The 16357-nt window shown below is 42.6% G+C and overlaps 1 protein-coding gene across 1 annotated transcript in view; it reads left to right on the top strand.

The window, feature by feature from the left end:
• LOC108700881 (brefeldin A-inhibited guanine nucleotide-exchange protein 2) overlaps positions 1-16357 on the top strand; it is a 55762-nt gene continuing 39405 nt past the window's right edge. Inside the window, exons 1-5 of the mRNA XM_018234908.2 lie at positions 1-305; positions 8542-8572; positions 11221-11344; positions 13537-13683; positions 15370-15549. Of these exons, the coding sequence (XP_018090397.1) occupies positions 173-305; positions 8542-8572; positions 11221-11344; positions 13537-13683; positions 15370-15549 (615 nt within the window). The 5' untranslated portion in view covers positions 1-172. The remainder of the gene's footprint in view (positions 306-8541; positions 8573-11220; positions 11345-13536; positions 13684-15369; positions 15550-16357) is intronic.

Below are 16357 nucleotides of genomic sequence, written 5' to 3'. Positions count from 1 at the left end.
CCTCCAAGATGGCGGCGCAGTGCTGAGGTAGAGCTCTGACTTCCTGATGGGGTCGCGTACTGCCTCTCATACTCATCCTCCCTTGAGTCACAGAAGCCGCTGATTGAAGCCCCGAAGGGGGGCCGGTTACGAAGAGAAGAGAGAGCCGAAGGGAGTTGCCGATCCGAGTGAGATGCAGGAGAAGGAGGAAGGGGATAAGACTAAAAGCATGTTCCTGTCACGGGCCCTGGAGAAGATCCTGGCCGATAAGGATGTGAAGAAGGCCCAGAATTCCCAGCTCAGGAAAGCCTGTGAGGTGGCACTAGGTAAGTTACAGTTCCTGCCTCCTGTCATGTTATTCAGTGCTCAGCTGTCAGTCAGGAGGAAGCCTGTCAGTCAAATACCTTCAACTGGTTTCCTCTATATTCTAGGGACCAGATTTATATGTTACTGATGCAGGGCCCCTGTGTGGAGTAATGGGGCTGTCAGGCTGCTGCAGAACCTCTTTACTCTTTGTGTTTCCCCTCACTATATGTTTATAGCAGTGATTAGTGTCCCTGGACTACAATACCCAGCATTCCTCAGCACCTGACTGTGTGATGGAAGATGCTAACTCACAACTCAAGTTTGATTCCATTCAAGGCACAGTCTGCTTGCCGTTGTTTCCTCTGTGTCCCTCTCACACTCCTCAACAGCTTACAGCCGTGTTTATTGGCTCCTAGTAACGTTGGTAGGGACCTTCGATTGTAAGCTCACTGGGACAGGGCCAATGTCACTGGTGAACAGTTTCTATAAAGTAAAACGTACATTGTCTGTCTATATAACTGCAATATAATAATAATAATAATAAAGCTGGAGTTGCTTGTTGGCCAGCGGGTAAGGTACGAGCTGAGGACAGAATGGCTTTACTAGTGTTTGACATTTCTGCAGCATGTTTCTATATATGTGTAACCTTATTTTGACCTAAGAGAGTCCAACCTGAAGGCTGGATACAATTTGGGGTGTGCGCTTATTTGTGTCCTAGGTACCCCTAGGGTTGCCACCCGCCCGGTATTTTACCGGCCTAGCCGGTAAAACACCTGTCAAGGCCGGGGCCGGTATTACAAATTTACAGGCAATGTAGCTGCCGGTAAATTTGTAATACCCTTAAAAAGACCCCCTCGGCCAGCCCCCAATCCCGAGTAAAATTTAGCTTGTCCTTCGGTTCTTGTCCTGGCTGTGCCGTGGCCACGCCCCTTTGTGGCATAACCCGCCCCTTTGACATCACGCCACGCCCCTTTTTGTACCCGCCCCCACCAGCCGGAATTTTTTTTGGAAAAAGTGGCAACCCTAGGTACCCCTGGAACTATAGCAGGGTGACTGTTACCCCAATGTTTCTATATATCTGTAACCTTGTTATGAGCTAAGGGGGCCCAGTCTGAAGGTCAGTTAGGGGGAGATTTGGGGTGAGTGCTTATTTGTGCCCTGGTTACCCCTGGAACTATAGCAGGGTGACTGTTACCCCAATGTTTCTATATATCTGTAACCTTGTTATGAGCTAAGGGGGCCCAGCCTGAAGGTCTGTTAGGGGGAGATTTGGGATGAATGTTTATTTGTACCCTGGGTACCCCTGGAACTATAGCAGGGTGACTGTTACCCCAATGTTTCTATATATCTGTAACCTTGTTATGAGCTAAGGGGGCCACAGCCTGAATGCCAGTTAGGGGGAGATTTGGGGTGAGTACTTATTTGTACCATGGCTACCCCTGGAACTATAGCAGGGTGACTGTTACCCCAATGTTTCTATATATCTGTAACCTTGTTATGAGCTAAGGGGGCCCAGACTGAATGCCAGTTAGGGGGAGATTTGGGGTGAGTGTTTATTTGTACCCTGGGTACCCCTGGAACTATAGCAGGGTGACTGTTACCCCAATGTTTCTATATATCTGTAACCTTGTTATGAGCTAAGGGGGCCCAGCCTGAAGGCCAGTTAGGGGGAGATTTATGGCGAGGGTTTATTTGTGCCCTGGGTACCCCTGAAAACCTGCATTAGGCTGACTGTTATTGTAATGTTTAACCTTATTATGAGCTAAGGCTAACTAGGGTAAGATTTGGGGAACCAGGTAGCAGGTTACCAGAATATGGACAGATTAAAACCCACAATTAATCATATCATTGTAATAGTTCCTCATATAACAAGTGGAGAACAAGTTTTATGGTGAGGTCTCTGCATATGATAGAATTGTGTGGCTGTTGCAAAGTCAATTCAAACAACTGAGTATTTATTTGCATTGTATATGAGTATGGGTCTTATGTTGCTTGCTGGGTTTTTCCTGTACTAGAATTTATAGCATTTCCCACTTGTGATGTGGACCATTTTTGAAAGATAGGGAACGGTTTCATACTAACAATCATAGAATGAATTTGCTGTGTTTCTTTTGCTTCTGGGGCTGCTATGCCTTGCCCTTAAGGCCAAAGAACCTGCTCAACTGGCTTTGACAGTTTATGTTTAAATGCAGCTGAGTTGGTTATCACTGTTTATTCTGTTTTCCACACTGTGTGGGATAATTAGGTAAATGATTTCTGTTTCATGGCTGATTTGCATATCGTCTTTACCTGTCCTCAATCCTGTTTTTTATCCTTATTAACAGCATGTAAATGCAGAGATGCTATGAGAGTTGTAGTTGGTTTCAAAGGAAACCAGTTTTGCAGGGGAGTACTTTTATTGTTTCTGCTGAGGGAATTGGCTACCTTTCTCGAGTATCAATGTGGCGGTTGATATAGAAGCGAAGCCGCATATGTTTATAACTGCTGCCTTTGTTCTGATTGTCTTATCAGTGGAATACAATGTATCACCTTAATGCACAAACGGGATGTTTAAAAAAAAAAAAAAGGCTACAAAAGTATATGAGAGGCATGTAAACAAGCTTTAGTAGATTAAAGAGCAAGTCAACCCCAAAATAAAATTTGCCTAGTAAATGAAAACATAACTATTGCAACTTTCCAATATATATTTGTTAAAAACGTTCAGTTATTTGTCAAAACAATTTGCTATTGAAAGCAGCATTGGCTTAACTTCTGGTTGTTAACGTTATAATAGGGATGAACCAAATCCACTATTTTTGGATTAGGCCGAATACCGAACCAAATTTGAACATACAAATTAAGGGTGGGAAAGGAAAAAGTGGGAAAAACATTTTTTACTTGTTTTGTGAAGAAAAGTCACATGATTTCCCTATGCAAATCAGGCACAGGCACTTGTTTGACAAGACACAAGGATTCGACCGATTCCTGGTGAAAAAGGCCGAATCCCAGATTCGGTGCATCCATACAATGTTGGAAAAGTCTTCCCCCACAGGTCTGTTAATCAGCGGCTTGTCTTAAAGCAGCCATGGACATAACAACTATGATCTTTCCTGGAAAAGATCATTCCAAGAAAGTTTGGTCGTTTCAACACACATGTGTAGAGCAGAGTCGTCAGATATAAAGATAGAAACAGTAGAATTCTACCTGTATCTGACGATTCAGCAGCTATAGATGCACCGATAATATCGCACAAAACAAATTTTTGAATTTGCCTGTATGGGATGGGAGATGAGCCAAACCGATATCTATAGATGACTTGGATATTAGTTTGCTCCTCAATCAGGCGCCTTTGAAGGCACCCGAACATCGGCCATTGTTAGTGCTGAATTGTCAGATACAGGTAGAATTCTATTGTTTCTATTGTATATCTGACCATTCAGCTCTACACGTGTGTATTAAAATGAACAATCGTAATTGTGAAGTCTGTGGCCACCTTAAAGGAGAAGGAAACCCAGTCGGTGCAAAAACCCTCCCCCCCTCCCATGTGTTGCCCACCCGCCCTCCTCCCCCCTGGCCTACCTGTCCCGCTGGGCAAATGCCCCTAACTTGTTACTTACCCTTCTGCGCAGGTCCAGTCCACGGAGTTCACAGGCACCATATTCTTCCTGCTTTGACCGGCGTTTTGGCGCATGCACAGTAGGAGCATTTCGCCGGTACGGATCTACCGCGGCATGCGCTTTGACGGGCGACTTTTGGCGCATGCGCAATAGATCGTACCGGCGAAATGCTCCTACTGCGCATGCGCCGGTCAAAGCAGGAAGAAGATCGCTTGGAAGAAGATGGCGTCGGTGAACTCCGTAGACTGGACCTGCGCAGAAGGGTAAGTAACAAGTTAGGGGCATTTGCCTAGCGGGACAGGTAGGCCAGGGGGGAGGAGGGAGGGTGGGGCAACACACGGGAGGGGGGGAGGGTTTTTGCGCCGACTAGGTTTCCTTCTCCTTTAACAGTGGCCAATCAGAATTTTCTACCTGGGCCAATAAATGAGCTGACAGATATCCAAGTCTTCTGCCAATATCGATCAGCTAATTTCCCACCATACATGTGCCAAATATAGTCCGAAAATTCATTTCATAGGATAATGTCGTTGTATGTTTGGCCACCTTTACATTGTATCAACGGTCTAAGTCACCAGGGCAGAGAATAGAAAGGGACAGACAGAGACTGCTTTCCATAGCATTACATATACACGTAACATACAAATAAATATACAAATAGTAATGAATGTTTATTGCAAAGTTGCTTAGAATTATAGTTTCTTTTATGAGGCAAAAAATAACTGCTCCTGGGATTTTTGGGTTTAACAGCTCCTGTATTAGGGGAAGGGAATAACAAATATATGCCATGGTCTCATTTTCAAGTGCTTATTTTCAGTGAAGAATTCTGGATCTCTTTGTGCACAATGTTATACTGTCGAGCTGTACTTTGGAATAGTCACTGCAGCTTGTGCCATGGGTTGTGACGCCTTTATTCTGATCTTTGGAGTTCAGATCTGAAGACCTGCCAGGTTTTTAATGACCCAAAACCAAGAAGAAAAAAAAACAGGGCAGAATGATTGAAGTGGAATAAATATATATATGACTTAGGGGGTTATTTATCGAGTTGTGGTCTTCCTGAAAAATTTGAGTTTTCGAGGGTAGTTTCAGTAAATACTCAAATTTTTCAGGTTAAAAAAAAAAATAGAATTTTTCGAGATGTATTATGCCCAAAACAGCAAAAAGCCAGAATCCAAAAAATACTCCCACTAAATCCTGTAGAAGTCAATGGCAGAGTTCCCTTTGACCATTTAAAGATGTTTTAAGCTCAAAAACACGATAAATTCAAGCTTTTGTGTGGAAAGAAATTTTCTTTACGATTTAGAATTTCTGTTGTGGAAAAATGTATTTTACTTAAACTGAGGGATATCGCCTTGGCAGGCTCCTGGCAAAACTGCAGTAAAGTATTTCTTAATGCCTGCAATTTTAGATATACGTTTTTAATATCTATCACCAGACTCACTGCATGGCTAACAATCCTTTCACTGAAAGGTTTGTTGCATTTACAGCACTGCTTTAGGTGGCCATACACGGGCCGATAAAAGCTGCCGACAGACCAAGTCGGCAGCTTATTGGCCCATGTATGGAGCCCCCCGACGGGCTTCCCTGATTGAGATCTGGCCGAAAGTCGGATGGGACAAAAAATCCCGTTGGATCGCGGCCGCATCTGTTCGTTGATGCTGTCCTGCGATCCGACTCCCATTCGTTAGGATCCGATCGTTGGGCCCTAGGGGTGGGCATATCGGAGAGAGATCCACTTGTTTGGCGGCATCTGTTCGTTGATCCGATCCCCATTCCCATTCGTTAGGATTTGATCGTTGGGCCCACGATCGGATCAGCCCGATATTGCCCACCTCAAGGTGGGCATATCGGAGAGAGATCTGCTCGTTTGGCGACATCTGGCATCGGATCGTTCATGCGATCCCCATTCCCATTCGTTAGGATCCGATCGTTGGGCCCACGATCGGATCAGCCTGATATTGCCCACCTCAAGGTGGGCATATCGGAGAGAGATCCACTCGTTTGGCGACATCTGGCATCTGTTAGTTGATGCGGTCCCGCGATTCCCATTCGTTAGGATCCGATCGTTGGGCCAGCGATCGGATCAGCCCGATATTGCCCACCTCAAGGTGGGCATATCGGAGAGAGATATCTACTCGTTTGGCGACATCGTCAAACGAGCGGATCTCTCCGTGTATGGCCACCTTTACTAGAGAGGCTTTCAGTAGATTTAAGTGGAAATGAACTCAATTGTATTTAAGCGATACAATATTACAAGATGAATGATTATGTTCAGGTATTACTGTTTGGATTACACTCATAATTGTTATTATGTTATTACATTGTTACTGTTGAAAAGAAGTTTATATACTGTAAATAGGGGAAGGGGGAAAGGATAGGATGTTGTATTAACTGCTGTGGGCCTCACCTCTATTTGTTCAGTTATCCATTTGTAGAAGCAGGAATACAAAAGAAACCTCTGTCTCTTACCAACAGTTTTATCCAGCCTTAAAGGGGTAGCTCACCTTAAAAAAAAAAACTTTAGACAAAATATTTGAAACCCCCTATGTGTATACCTGGAAGACATCTTTCAAACATAACCAAACGTATTGGTTTGGAACATTTTTCTTCCTGCAGTGTAAGTTGAATATTAAGGGTTTGCGGTGTGGGGAATGTGCTATATTTAAAATAGATGAATCACTATCTTTTTTTTTTTTTTCCTTCTGAAAATGTAAAGAGCTTTGTAACGTATAAAATGTTAATTTGTTGGGGAAGAAGCGAGCTGCTGATATTTTTTCATGTAAGAGTGAGCGGCACAAAAGAGGTGCCAGTGACTGTGGTTACTTATGAAAAGGGTTCTTGTTGTGTCAATGTAATCATTCTATACCTTATACCAACAGTTCATATGTAATTCTTCATATAAAGAGCCTATTGAACATTGGAAGGTCTTTTTCTTGTGCTTCTTGTACTCCGGTACACTAGGGTCAGCTACTTGTGATGAACCCACAAGGCCACAACTCCATTAATCCCTGGGAATGTAGTTACATCTTAGCCTGATGTGTGTTGTTGGCTTACAAATGCCATACAACGTGATTGGCTGCTTGTGATTACCTTCAAGGACATCAATACTCTTGAGCCATAATCACTTGCAGGTATCTGCACCAGTTAATAAAGGTGGGATTTTAAAGTGACAAGGTTCTCTGTAGTCATGAGGCAGCCATTCAAGCACATGATACACAGTAGATAACAGATAAGTACTACTATAGTTTATAATATGAATCTGGCTACACAGCAGATTGTTTATAAAAATGATAGTAGTACTTATCTGTTATCTACTGTGTATCCTGTGCTTGAATGGCTTCCCCATGGCTACACAGCAGCTTGTTTATATAAACTATAGTAGTACTTGTCTGTTATCTACTGTGTATCCTGTGCTTGAATGGCTGCCCCCATGGCTACACAGCAGCTTGTTTATATAAGCTATAGTAGTACTTATCTGTTATCTACTGTGTATCCTGTGCTTGAATGGCTGCCCCCATGGCTACACAGCAGCTTGTTTATATAAGCTATAGCAGTACTTATCTGTTATCTACTGTGTATCCTGTGCTTGAATGGCTGCCCCCATGGCTACACAGCAGCTTGTTTATATAAACTATAGTAGTACTTATCTGTTATCTACTGTGTATCCTGTGCTTGAATGGCTGCCCCCATGGCTACACAGCAGCTTGTTTATATAAACTATAGTAGTACTTATCTGTTATCTACTGTGTATCCTGTGCTTGAATGGCTGCCCCCATGGCTACACAGCAGCTTGTTTATATAAACTATAGTAGTACTTATCTTTTATCTACTGTGTACCCTGTGCTTGAATGGCTGCCCTCATGGCTACACAGAAGCTTGTTTATATAAACTATAGTAGTACTTATCTGTTATATACTGTGTACCCTGTGCTTGAATGGCTGCCCCTCATGGCTACACAGCAGCTTGTTTATATAAACTATAGTAGTACTTATCTGTTATCTACTGTGTATCCTGTGCTTGAATGGCTGTCCCCATGGCTACACAGCAGCTTGTTTATATAAACTATAGTAGTACTTATCTGTTATCTACTGTGTATCCTGTGCTTGAATGGCTGCCCCCATGGCTACACAGCAGCTTGTTTATATAAACTATAGTAGTACTTATCTTTTATCTACTGTGTATCCTGTGCTTGAATGGCTGCCCCCATGGCTACACAGCAGCTTGTTTATATAAACTATAGTAGTACTTATCTGTTATCTACTGTGTATCCTGTGCTTGAATGGCTGCCCCCATGGCTACACATCAGCTTGTTTATATATAAACTATAGTAGTACTTATCTGTTATCTACTGTGTATCCTGTGCTTGAATGGCTGCCCCATGGCTACACAGCAGCTTGTTTATATAAACTATAGTAGTACTTATCTGTTATCTACTGTGTATCCTGTGCTTGAATGGCTGCCCCCATGGCTAACCGTATAATATATTTTCATGACTTTAAAACAATATTGTTGTTTCTGTTACTTTAAAGGTATTGATTATTTCTTCTAGTACCACACAGAAGATAATTGTGTGCTTGTAACCTTTCTGATCTTAGAGTAGCCTTATACCACTGTATCATTTTCATTATTATTGCTGAATTTCCCCCCTTTTTTTTCGTTGCAGAGGAAATCAAGTCTGAGTTTATATCACAGAAGTAAGTACAATCACACATTCTTATCTGTGGGCCATGCAGCAGTATGAAAGTCTTATTGAGGAACAGATAAGTTAAAAGGAATACTGGTGGTAGTGCGATAATTCATTTACTACACTGCCCTAAATACCCTTGATCCCTTAGACAATTTATCAGAAATAGTTTCAAAAGTGCAGGGCAGGGTCTTGTGAAATACCTTTAAACAGGTCTATCAGGGAAAACTGGTTAATGTGACCCAGAAACCGAATTTGCCTTTTTCGATTTGTCTAAAGTGAGCAGTAGTGGCCATGGAATACCATTGTCATTCAGCAAAGTGCAAGTTAGGGGAATGTGTTAATCAGAGGGTGTGAGTTTCTAGTTAAACATTGCAACTTGTATCTTTTTATGGTTTTACTGCAGCTTCACCCTCTATACCAATTCCCATTCATTTATTTAGGGTGGTGGCACAAGGGGAGTAACATGCACCTTGGAGTATTCGCTATGCCCAAGGCTCAGAGGACAAGACATACCTAGAAAAATTATATTATATATATGACAAATATATTTATTTGGCTTATCATGAACATAGATTATATTTCCAATGCATTTGAACGTCTCAGATCTGGACCTGCTGGACCAATACACTCCCACTTATGAGTGGTGGCACTCGGGGAGATTAGTCACCAGCCAATAAATCTTCGCTACTGCGGGCGACTAATCTCCCCAAAATGCCTTCCCTCCAGCAAGAATGAATTTAGACTAGACTTCACTTTCTCTTTAAAGGGATTGTTCACCTTCAAACACTTTTTTCAGTTCACTTGGTTTCAGACGGTTCACCAGAACTAAAGACTTTTCCCAATTACTTTCTATTTGTCATCATTTTTCTAATATTGAAGCGTTAAGTTTCATTTTTCACCTTCTAAATCAGTGCTGGGCATGGCCGGGCTTATGAAATGTGGGGCCCAATTGGGACCATTTTGGCAGGGGCCCCCAGTTGAAGTGTTGCAGACTACTGACACACCAAGTATATAAGAAAATAGGGGCATACAGGACCAAGATAGAATTGAAATAGGGACACACAGGGAAAGACAGAGAGGGAGGAAACAGGGGCACATAGTGCATGAAAGATTGAGAGCAAATAGAGCCCAAAGGAACAGGAAAAAGGGAGCACATAGGGGCACACAGAGTAAGAGTGAGAAAGCGAGAGTAAATAGGAGCATACAGGTTAAGGGAGAAAGAGAAATGAAGAAATAGGGGCACACAGGGTAAGAGAGAGAGAAAAAGGAATAAATAGGGGCACACAGGGTAAGAGAGAGAGAAAAAGGAATAAATAGGGGCACACAGGTAAGAGAGAGAAAAAGGAAGAAATAGGGGCACACAGGGTAAGAGAGAGAGAACAAGGAATAAATAGGGGCACACAGTTAAGAGAGAGAAAAAGGAAGAAATAGGGGCATACGGGGTAAGAGAGAGAGAGAGAAATAGGAAGAAATAGGGGAGCACGGTGTAAGAGCGAGAGAGAAAAAGAGGAAGAAGGGACACACAGGGCAAGAGTGAGAGCTTTGGGCAGGTTGGACCGATTCTGGTTGGGAGCGGGCTCAGTCAGGTGGGGAGCGGGCTCAGTCAGGTGGGGAGCGGGCTCAGTCAGGTGGGGAGCGGGCTCAGTCAGGTGGGGAGCGGGCTCAGTCAGGTGGGGAGCGGGCTCAGTCAGGTGGGGAGCGGGCTCAGTCAGGTTGGGAGCGGGCTCAGTCAGGTTGGGAGCGGGCTCAGTCAGGTGGGGAGCGGGCTCAGTCAGGTGGGGAGCGGGCTCAGTCAGGTGGGGAGCGGGCTCAGTCAGGTGGGGAGCGGGCTCAGTCAGGTGGGGAGCGGGCTCAGTCAGGTGGGGAGCGGGCTCAGTCAGGTGGGGAGCGGGCTCAGTCAGGTGGGGAGCGGGCGCAGTCAGGTGGGGAGCGGGCGCAGTCAGGTGGGGAGCGGGCGCAGTCAGGTGGGGAGCGGGCTCAGTCAGGTGGGGAGCGGGCTCAGTCAGGTGGGGAGCGGGCTGGGCCTATCAGAATTGGCGAGGGACTGGACCTGTGTAGGGGCAGGCTGGACCTACGAAGGTGGGGGGTGCTAGGCAGTGTTATGTTCTGTGGTAATTCTTGTCTGTGCTCACCCCTGGTGCGGCCTAACTGGTCCAATAGGCCTAAGGCCGCCCCTGGTGCTGGGAAGGGGGGTCGTCGACCCTCACTGTTCTAAATTGATACATTTAGTTGATCCATGTGTTTGTCCCGGCTGAGCAGAATCCCTGCGTTTCATTAAAGGCAGCTGTTAGAATTGATACAATAGTTGCACTTGTATTCCCCATAGATCCTACTGAGAAATGGATCAACTAAATGTTGCAGAATTGTAACCGTTTAGAGTCTGCACCTGAATTACTGAGCTGCCAGACTCAAACACCAGAGCTAGGGACATTCAACTTTCAACTTAGATTTTGGGAAAACAATAAAAATGGAAAGTAATTGAAAAAAGTCTTGAAAACAATTCACCCTATAAAAGTGTTTGGAAGGTGAACAACCCCTTTAATGTGAGTAGTCAGGAGATTGAATAGATCTGGAGCTGGTTTATAAGGTGCACAAATAACATAAAGCTTTTTTATTTATTACCCAAAAACTTCATGGCAATGTCCTTTATTCCAGGGAAGGCACTGCAACTCCATCCAAAGCGAAATTCATTGAGGCCGATAAGTATTTTCTCCCATTCGAGCTGGCCTGTCAGTTGAAATCCCCTCGAGTGGTTAGTACATCCCTGGACTGCTTGCAGGTAATTACTGTTTTGTGCTGCTGAAACATTCTATTTAAAATAAAAAATACGACTCATTTTCTTTAGTATTTCTAATAGTAGTAGGAATCCTCGCTTTGTGGCAGTATTTGCTTTCTGCTCGGTGCTGAGCAAATCCCAGTGCTGTGATTTTTGAATAAGAAGAAATATGCCTTTTTATCCTCTTACCCATGGTATTGGGAGGTCATTTTTTGGCCACTCAATTGCTAAAAAATTACAGTTGATAAAGGAAGTACAGGTATGGGAGCTGTTATCCAGAATGCTTGGGACCTGGGGCTTTTCCGGATAATGGATCTTTCCATATTGTGGATCTTCATACCTTAAAGGAGAACTAAATCCTAAAATTGAATATAGCTAAAAATGCCATATTTTATGTACTGAATTTTTTGCACCAGCCTAAAGTTTCAGCTTGTCAATAGCAGCAATGATCCAGGACTTCAAACTTGTCACAGGGGGTCACCATCTTGGAAAGTGTCTGTGACACTCACATGCTCAGTGGGCTCTGATTGGCTGTTGAGAAGCTAAGCTTAGGGCTCGTCACTAATTATCCAGCAGAAAATGAGCTTCCCTGTAATATAAGCTGATGCTACAGGTTTGCTGATTATTACATTCTGATGCTAATTGCACTGGTTTCTGTGCTGTCATGTAGTAATTATGTGTATTAATTACTAATCAGCCTTATATTGTGACATTTCTATTCTATGTGTACTGTATATTGTGAGAGGGTCCCTAAGCTCAGTAAGTGACAGCAGCACAGAGCATGTGCAGTGAATCAGCAGAAAAGAAGATGGTGAGCTACTGGGGCATCTTTGTAGACACAGATCTTCTCTGCTAAAGAGCTGTGGTTAGTGATGTGCGGGTCGGGCCAATACCTGCAGGACCCATGGGTCGGCGGGTTCGGGCCGACCTTGCACCCCCTTTTGTGGGTGGTGGGCTCTTCTTCCTGCTGTCCCCGCCTGCCACCTTGCACTGCCAACTTCCAGCTTTCTTTTGTATAGACGCCTGGTTGCCCCGCCCCTTCTGCGATGTCATCGATGGGACGGCGCAAGTCTATAAGTGGAAGTCGGGCTCGGGTGGAGGGAGGGCACATCACTACTGTGGTTGCCTTGGGCTGATACAGAAGCCCAAAGCATAATGTACCAGATTTCTAGCTACTACTTTAGTTAAGCTTTAGTTCTCCTTTAGTCCTTTAAGTCTATTAGAATATCATGTAAACATGAAATAAACCCAATAGGCTGATTTTGCCTCCGATAAAGATTAATTATATTTTAGTTGGGATCAAGTACAAGCGACTGTTTTATTATTCCCATTATTTGGATCTTCTGGATAACTGGTTTCTGGATAACGGATCCCATACCTGCATTAACACACTTCAATTGTGCAGTTTACAGCAAGCCAAGCAGTGATCGCAGATTCTTATATTTACTTCTCCTGTAGAGACACGAGAGCTGCTTAGAGGTAGAGAAAGATTTACTTGCATGTAGACAAATGCTGCATACCTGTAAAAAAAAAAACTGTAATCGATGGCAGAAAAATAAATATTTATTTTGCCATGAACTCAAGCTGTATAGATAAATCTCCCTATTGATATGAAATAGAACTACTGGGTCAAAGAAAAAAAAGTATGGGATTCATTATCCAGAAACCCGAAAGCTCTGAATTACAGAAAGACTGTCTACCATAGACTCCATTATAATCAAATAATCCAGATTTTTAAATCTGATTTCCCTTTTCTCTGTAATAATAAAACAGTCGCTTGTACTTGATCCAATCTAAGACATAATTAATCCTTATTGAAAGCAAAACCAGACTATTGGGTTTATTTAATGTTTATATGATTTTCTACTAAACTTAGGTCATAAAGATCCACATTACAAAAAGATCTGTTATCCGGACATCCCCAGGTACTGAGCATTCTGGATAACCGGTCCCATACCTGTATCAGTTAATGCATTCATATTAATTAGCACCACCCTAGTCTATTTAACTGATTCAATGTATGGTTTTCCATGTTCACTTTTCTTTGGGAGCATTCAGGGAGACTGTTTAGCTCACCCACGACCACAGACGGTTAAACTATCTGTGCAACTTATAGGCAGCTATATATGATCCGTTAGATCTGTGTGCGAGTGAAAAGATCTTTGCTGCAGTCATGTTTTCTGAATTATTCATAGAAACTTATTGCCTATGGACACATCACCGGCAATGCTCCGGACAAAGGAGCCCCTGGCAAGCGCCTCATCGATCGCATTGTTGATACCATCTGCAGCTGTTTCCAAGGCCCCCTAACAGATGAAGGAGTTCAGTTACAAATCATCAAGGTAGTAAAGACCTTCTCCTTGAAGTATTACTGTTGGCTTTCATCTCTCTGTATGGAACCCTCAGGATAAAGGAATTATTCAGTATAAAAAATAAAAACTGGGTAAATAGATAGACTGTGCAAAATAAAAATGTTTCTAATATAGTTCGGTAGAAATTTAATTTATAGAGGATGGAGTGGCTGGATGTCTAACTAGGGATGCACTGAATCCACTATTTTGGATTCGCCTGAACCCCCAAATCCCCGCAAAAGATTTGGCCGAATACCGAACCGAAACCTAATTTGCAAATTAGGGGTGGGAAGGGGAAAACATTTCTTACTTCCTTGTTTTGTGAAAAAAAGTCATGCGATTTCCCTCCCCACCCCTAATTTGCATATGCAAATTCAGATTCTGTTCGGCTGGGCAGAAGGATTCGCCCGAATCCTGGATTAGGTGTATCCCTATGTCTAACATAACAGAACACTACTTCCTGCTTTTCAGCTCTCTTGGTTTCCAAGCAGTAAAATCAGTGACTTGGGGGGGGGGGGGGGGACACATGGGTCATATCTGTTGCTTTTGAATCTGAGCTGAATGCTGAGGATCAATTGCAAACTCACTGAACAGTTATGTCCCATGTGGCCCCCCTTATAGTCACTGACTAACTCAGAGTTAGAGAGCTGAAAAACAGGAAGTAGTGTTTTGTTCTGTTACACATCCAGTCACTCCAGCCTTTATACATTACATTTTTGCCTAACTAACTATATTAGAAATGTTTTTTAATTTGCACAGACTGTATTTATCCAGTTTTTATTTTTACGCTGAACTGTTCCAAAGGTTGGTTCACCTTCAATATAAATTTTAGAATATAGAATGGCCAAATTCTTAGCAACTTTTCAATTGGTCTTCATTATCTATTTTTAAAATTTCAAATGTGTGTGTGTGTGTGGGGGTGTCACTGACCCCATCTAAAAACAAATGCTCTGTAAGATTACAAATATATTGTTATTGTTACTCTTTCTATTCAGGCCTCTCCTATTCATATTCCAGTCTCTTATGCTAATCAATGCACGGTTGCTAGGGTAATTTGGACCCCAGCAACCAGACGGCTGAAATTGCAAACTGGAGAGCTGCTGAATAATTATAAATAAAACCACAAATAATAAAAAATGAAAACCAAATGCAAATATTTTCAGAATATCACTCTCTACACCATATTAAAAGTAAACCCTACTAGGGATGCACAGAATCCACTATTTTGGATTTGGCCGAACCCCCGAATCCTTTGCAAAAGATTTGGCCGAATACCTCACCGATTTCCAGGGTGGGAAGGGGTTCACATTTTTTACTTCCTTGTTTTGTGACAAATATCACGAGAGTTCCCTCTCCGACCCTAATTTGCGTATGCAAATTAGGATTCCGGGATTGTCCGGGCAGAAGGATTCGGCCAAATCGGAATCCTGCTGAAAAAGGCCGAATCCTGAACCGATTCCTGGTTTCGTGCATCCCTAATTTTTACTGAGCAGTGTTAACAGTAAATCTGCTGATGGAATAGTTAGCATTAAAACAGAGCAAATGAATGAAATGATGCCAAGAGGAAACAGCAGATGTTTCCTTAGTCTTATATTTCATTGCATGTAATAGCTCCTGACTCCATGTCAGCTTTGTTTTTGTTTACTGAATGACGGTGCCTTATTTTGTTGTCTGCAGGCTCTGCTAACGGTTGTTACATGTCCCTTTGTTGAAATCCACGAAGGAACGATCCTTCAGACTGTCAGGACATGTTACAATATCTATCTGGCAAGCAGAAACCTGGTCAATCAGACCACGGCCAAAGCCACGCTGACCCAGATGCTCAACGTTATATTCATCAGAATGGAAAACCAAGAGGTAATTCAGAAATGTGAATGTTGCATGTCTCTTTCTGGCTGTGTTTTCTTCTCTCTACCACTCTTCTTGAATCAGTCACAGGCATCTACAACTGTAGGTGCAGTAAATGTAAAGGTAAGGTAATGGTCTGTAAAGGTAAAGATGAACCTGCCATGTATTTTGTGAGACACGCATTCCTAATGCCGTGTGTATTTATATGTACAGGTATAGGATCCATTATCCGGAAACCCGTTATGCAGAAAGCTCAGAATTATGGGAAGGTCGTCTCTCATAGATTCCATTTTACCCAAATAATCCAAATTCTTCTCTTGTACTTGATCCTAACTAAAATCTAATTAATCCTTATTGAAAGCAAAACCAGCCTATTGGGTTTATTTAATGTTTACATGATTTTCTAGTAAACTTAAGGTATGAAGATCCAAATTGCAGAAAGATCCATTATCTGGAAAACCCCAGGTCCTAAGCATTATGGATAACCAGTCCCATACCTGTAGTATAGAAGTACCAGAAAATGGATTACCCTTGCAACTACAAAAATTGATCTCTTTAACATAAATATTTTTACCGAGACATAAGTCATTGTGTCCCATGAATTTTAAAATAAACTGGTGTGGGGAAATGGAAATAATTGAGGTTTTTAAGATTTTTCAGTCAATGAATTTAGCCTTGATATGTTTAATGCATTTGCTTGGAACAGGTAGCAAGCAGTTGCACACAGCTGTTTACACTTCAGAGATCTAGACAAGGTGGTTGACAGGCATAGCTTGATGGGAGCATGACAATATTAAATATATAAATAATATATTAT

Source organism: Xenopus laevis, chromosome 9_10L (genome assembly GCF_017654675.1).
Source record: "Xenopus laevis strain J_2021 chromosome 9_10L, Xenopus_laevis_v10.1, whole genome shotgun sequence".
In the NCBI taxonomy this organism is placed as follows: Eukaryota; Metazoa; Chordata; class Amphibia; order Anura; family Pipidae; genus Xenopus; species Xenopus laevis.
The sequence above is the reverse complement of the archived record's forward strand: the minus strand, read 5'-3'. Positions and strand labels throughout refer to the sequence as shown.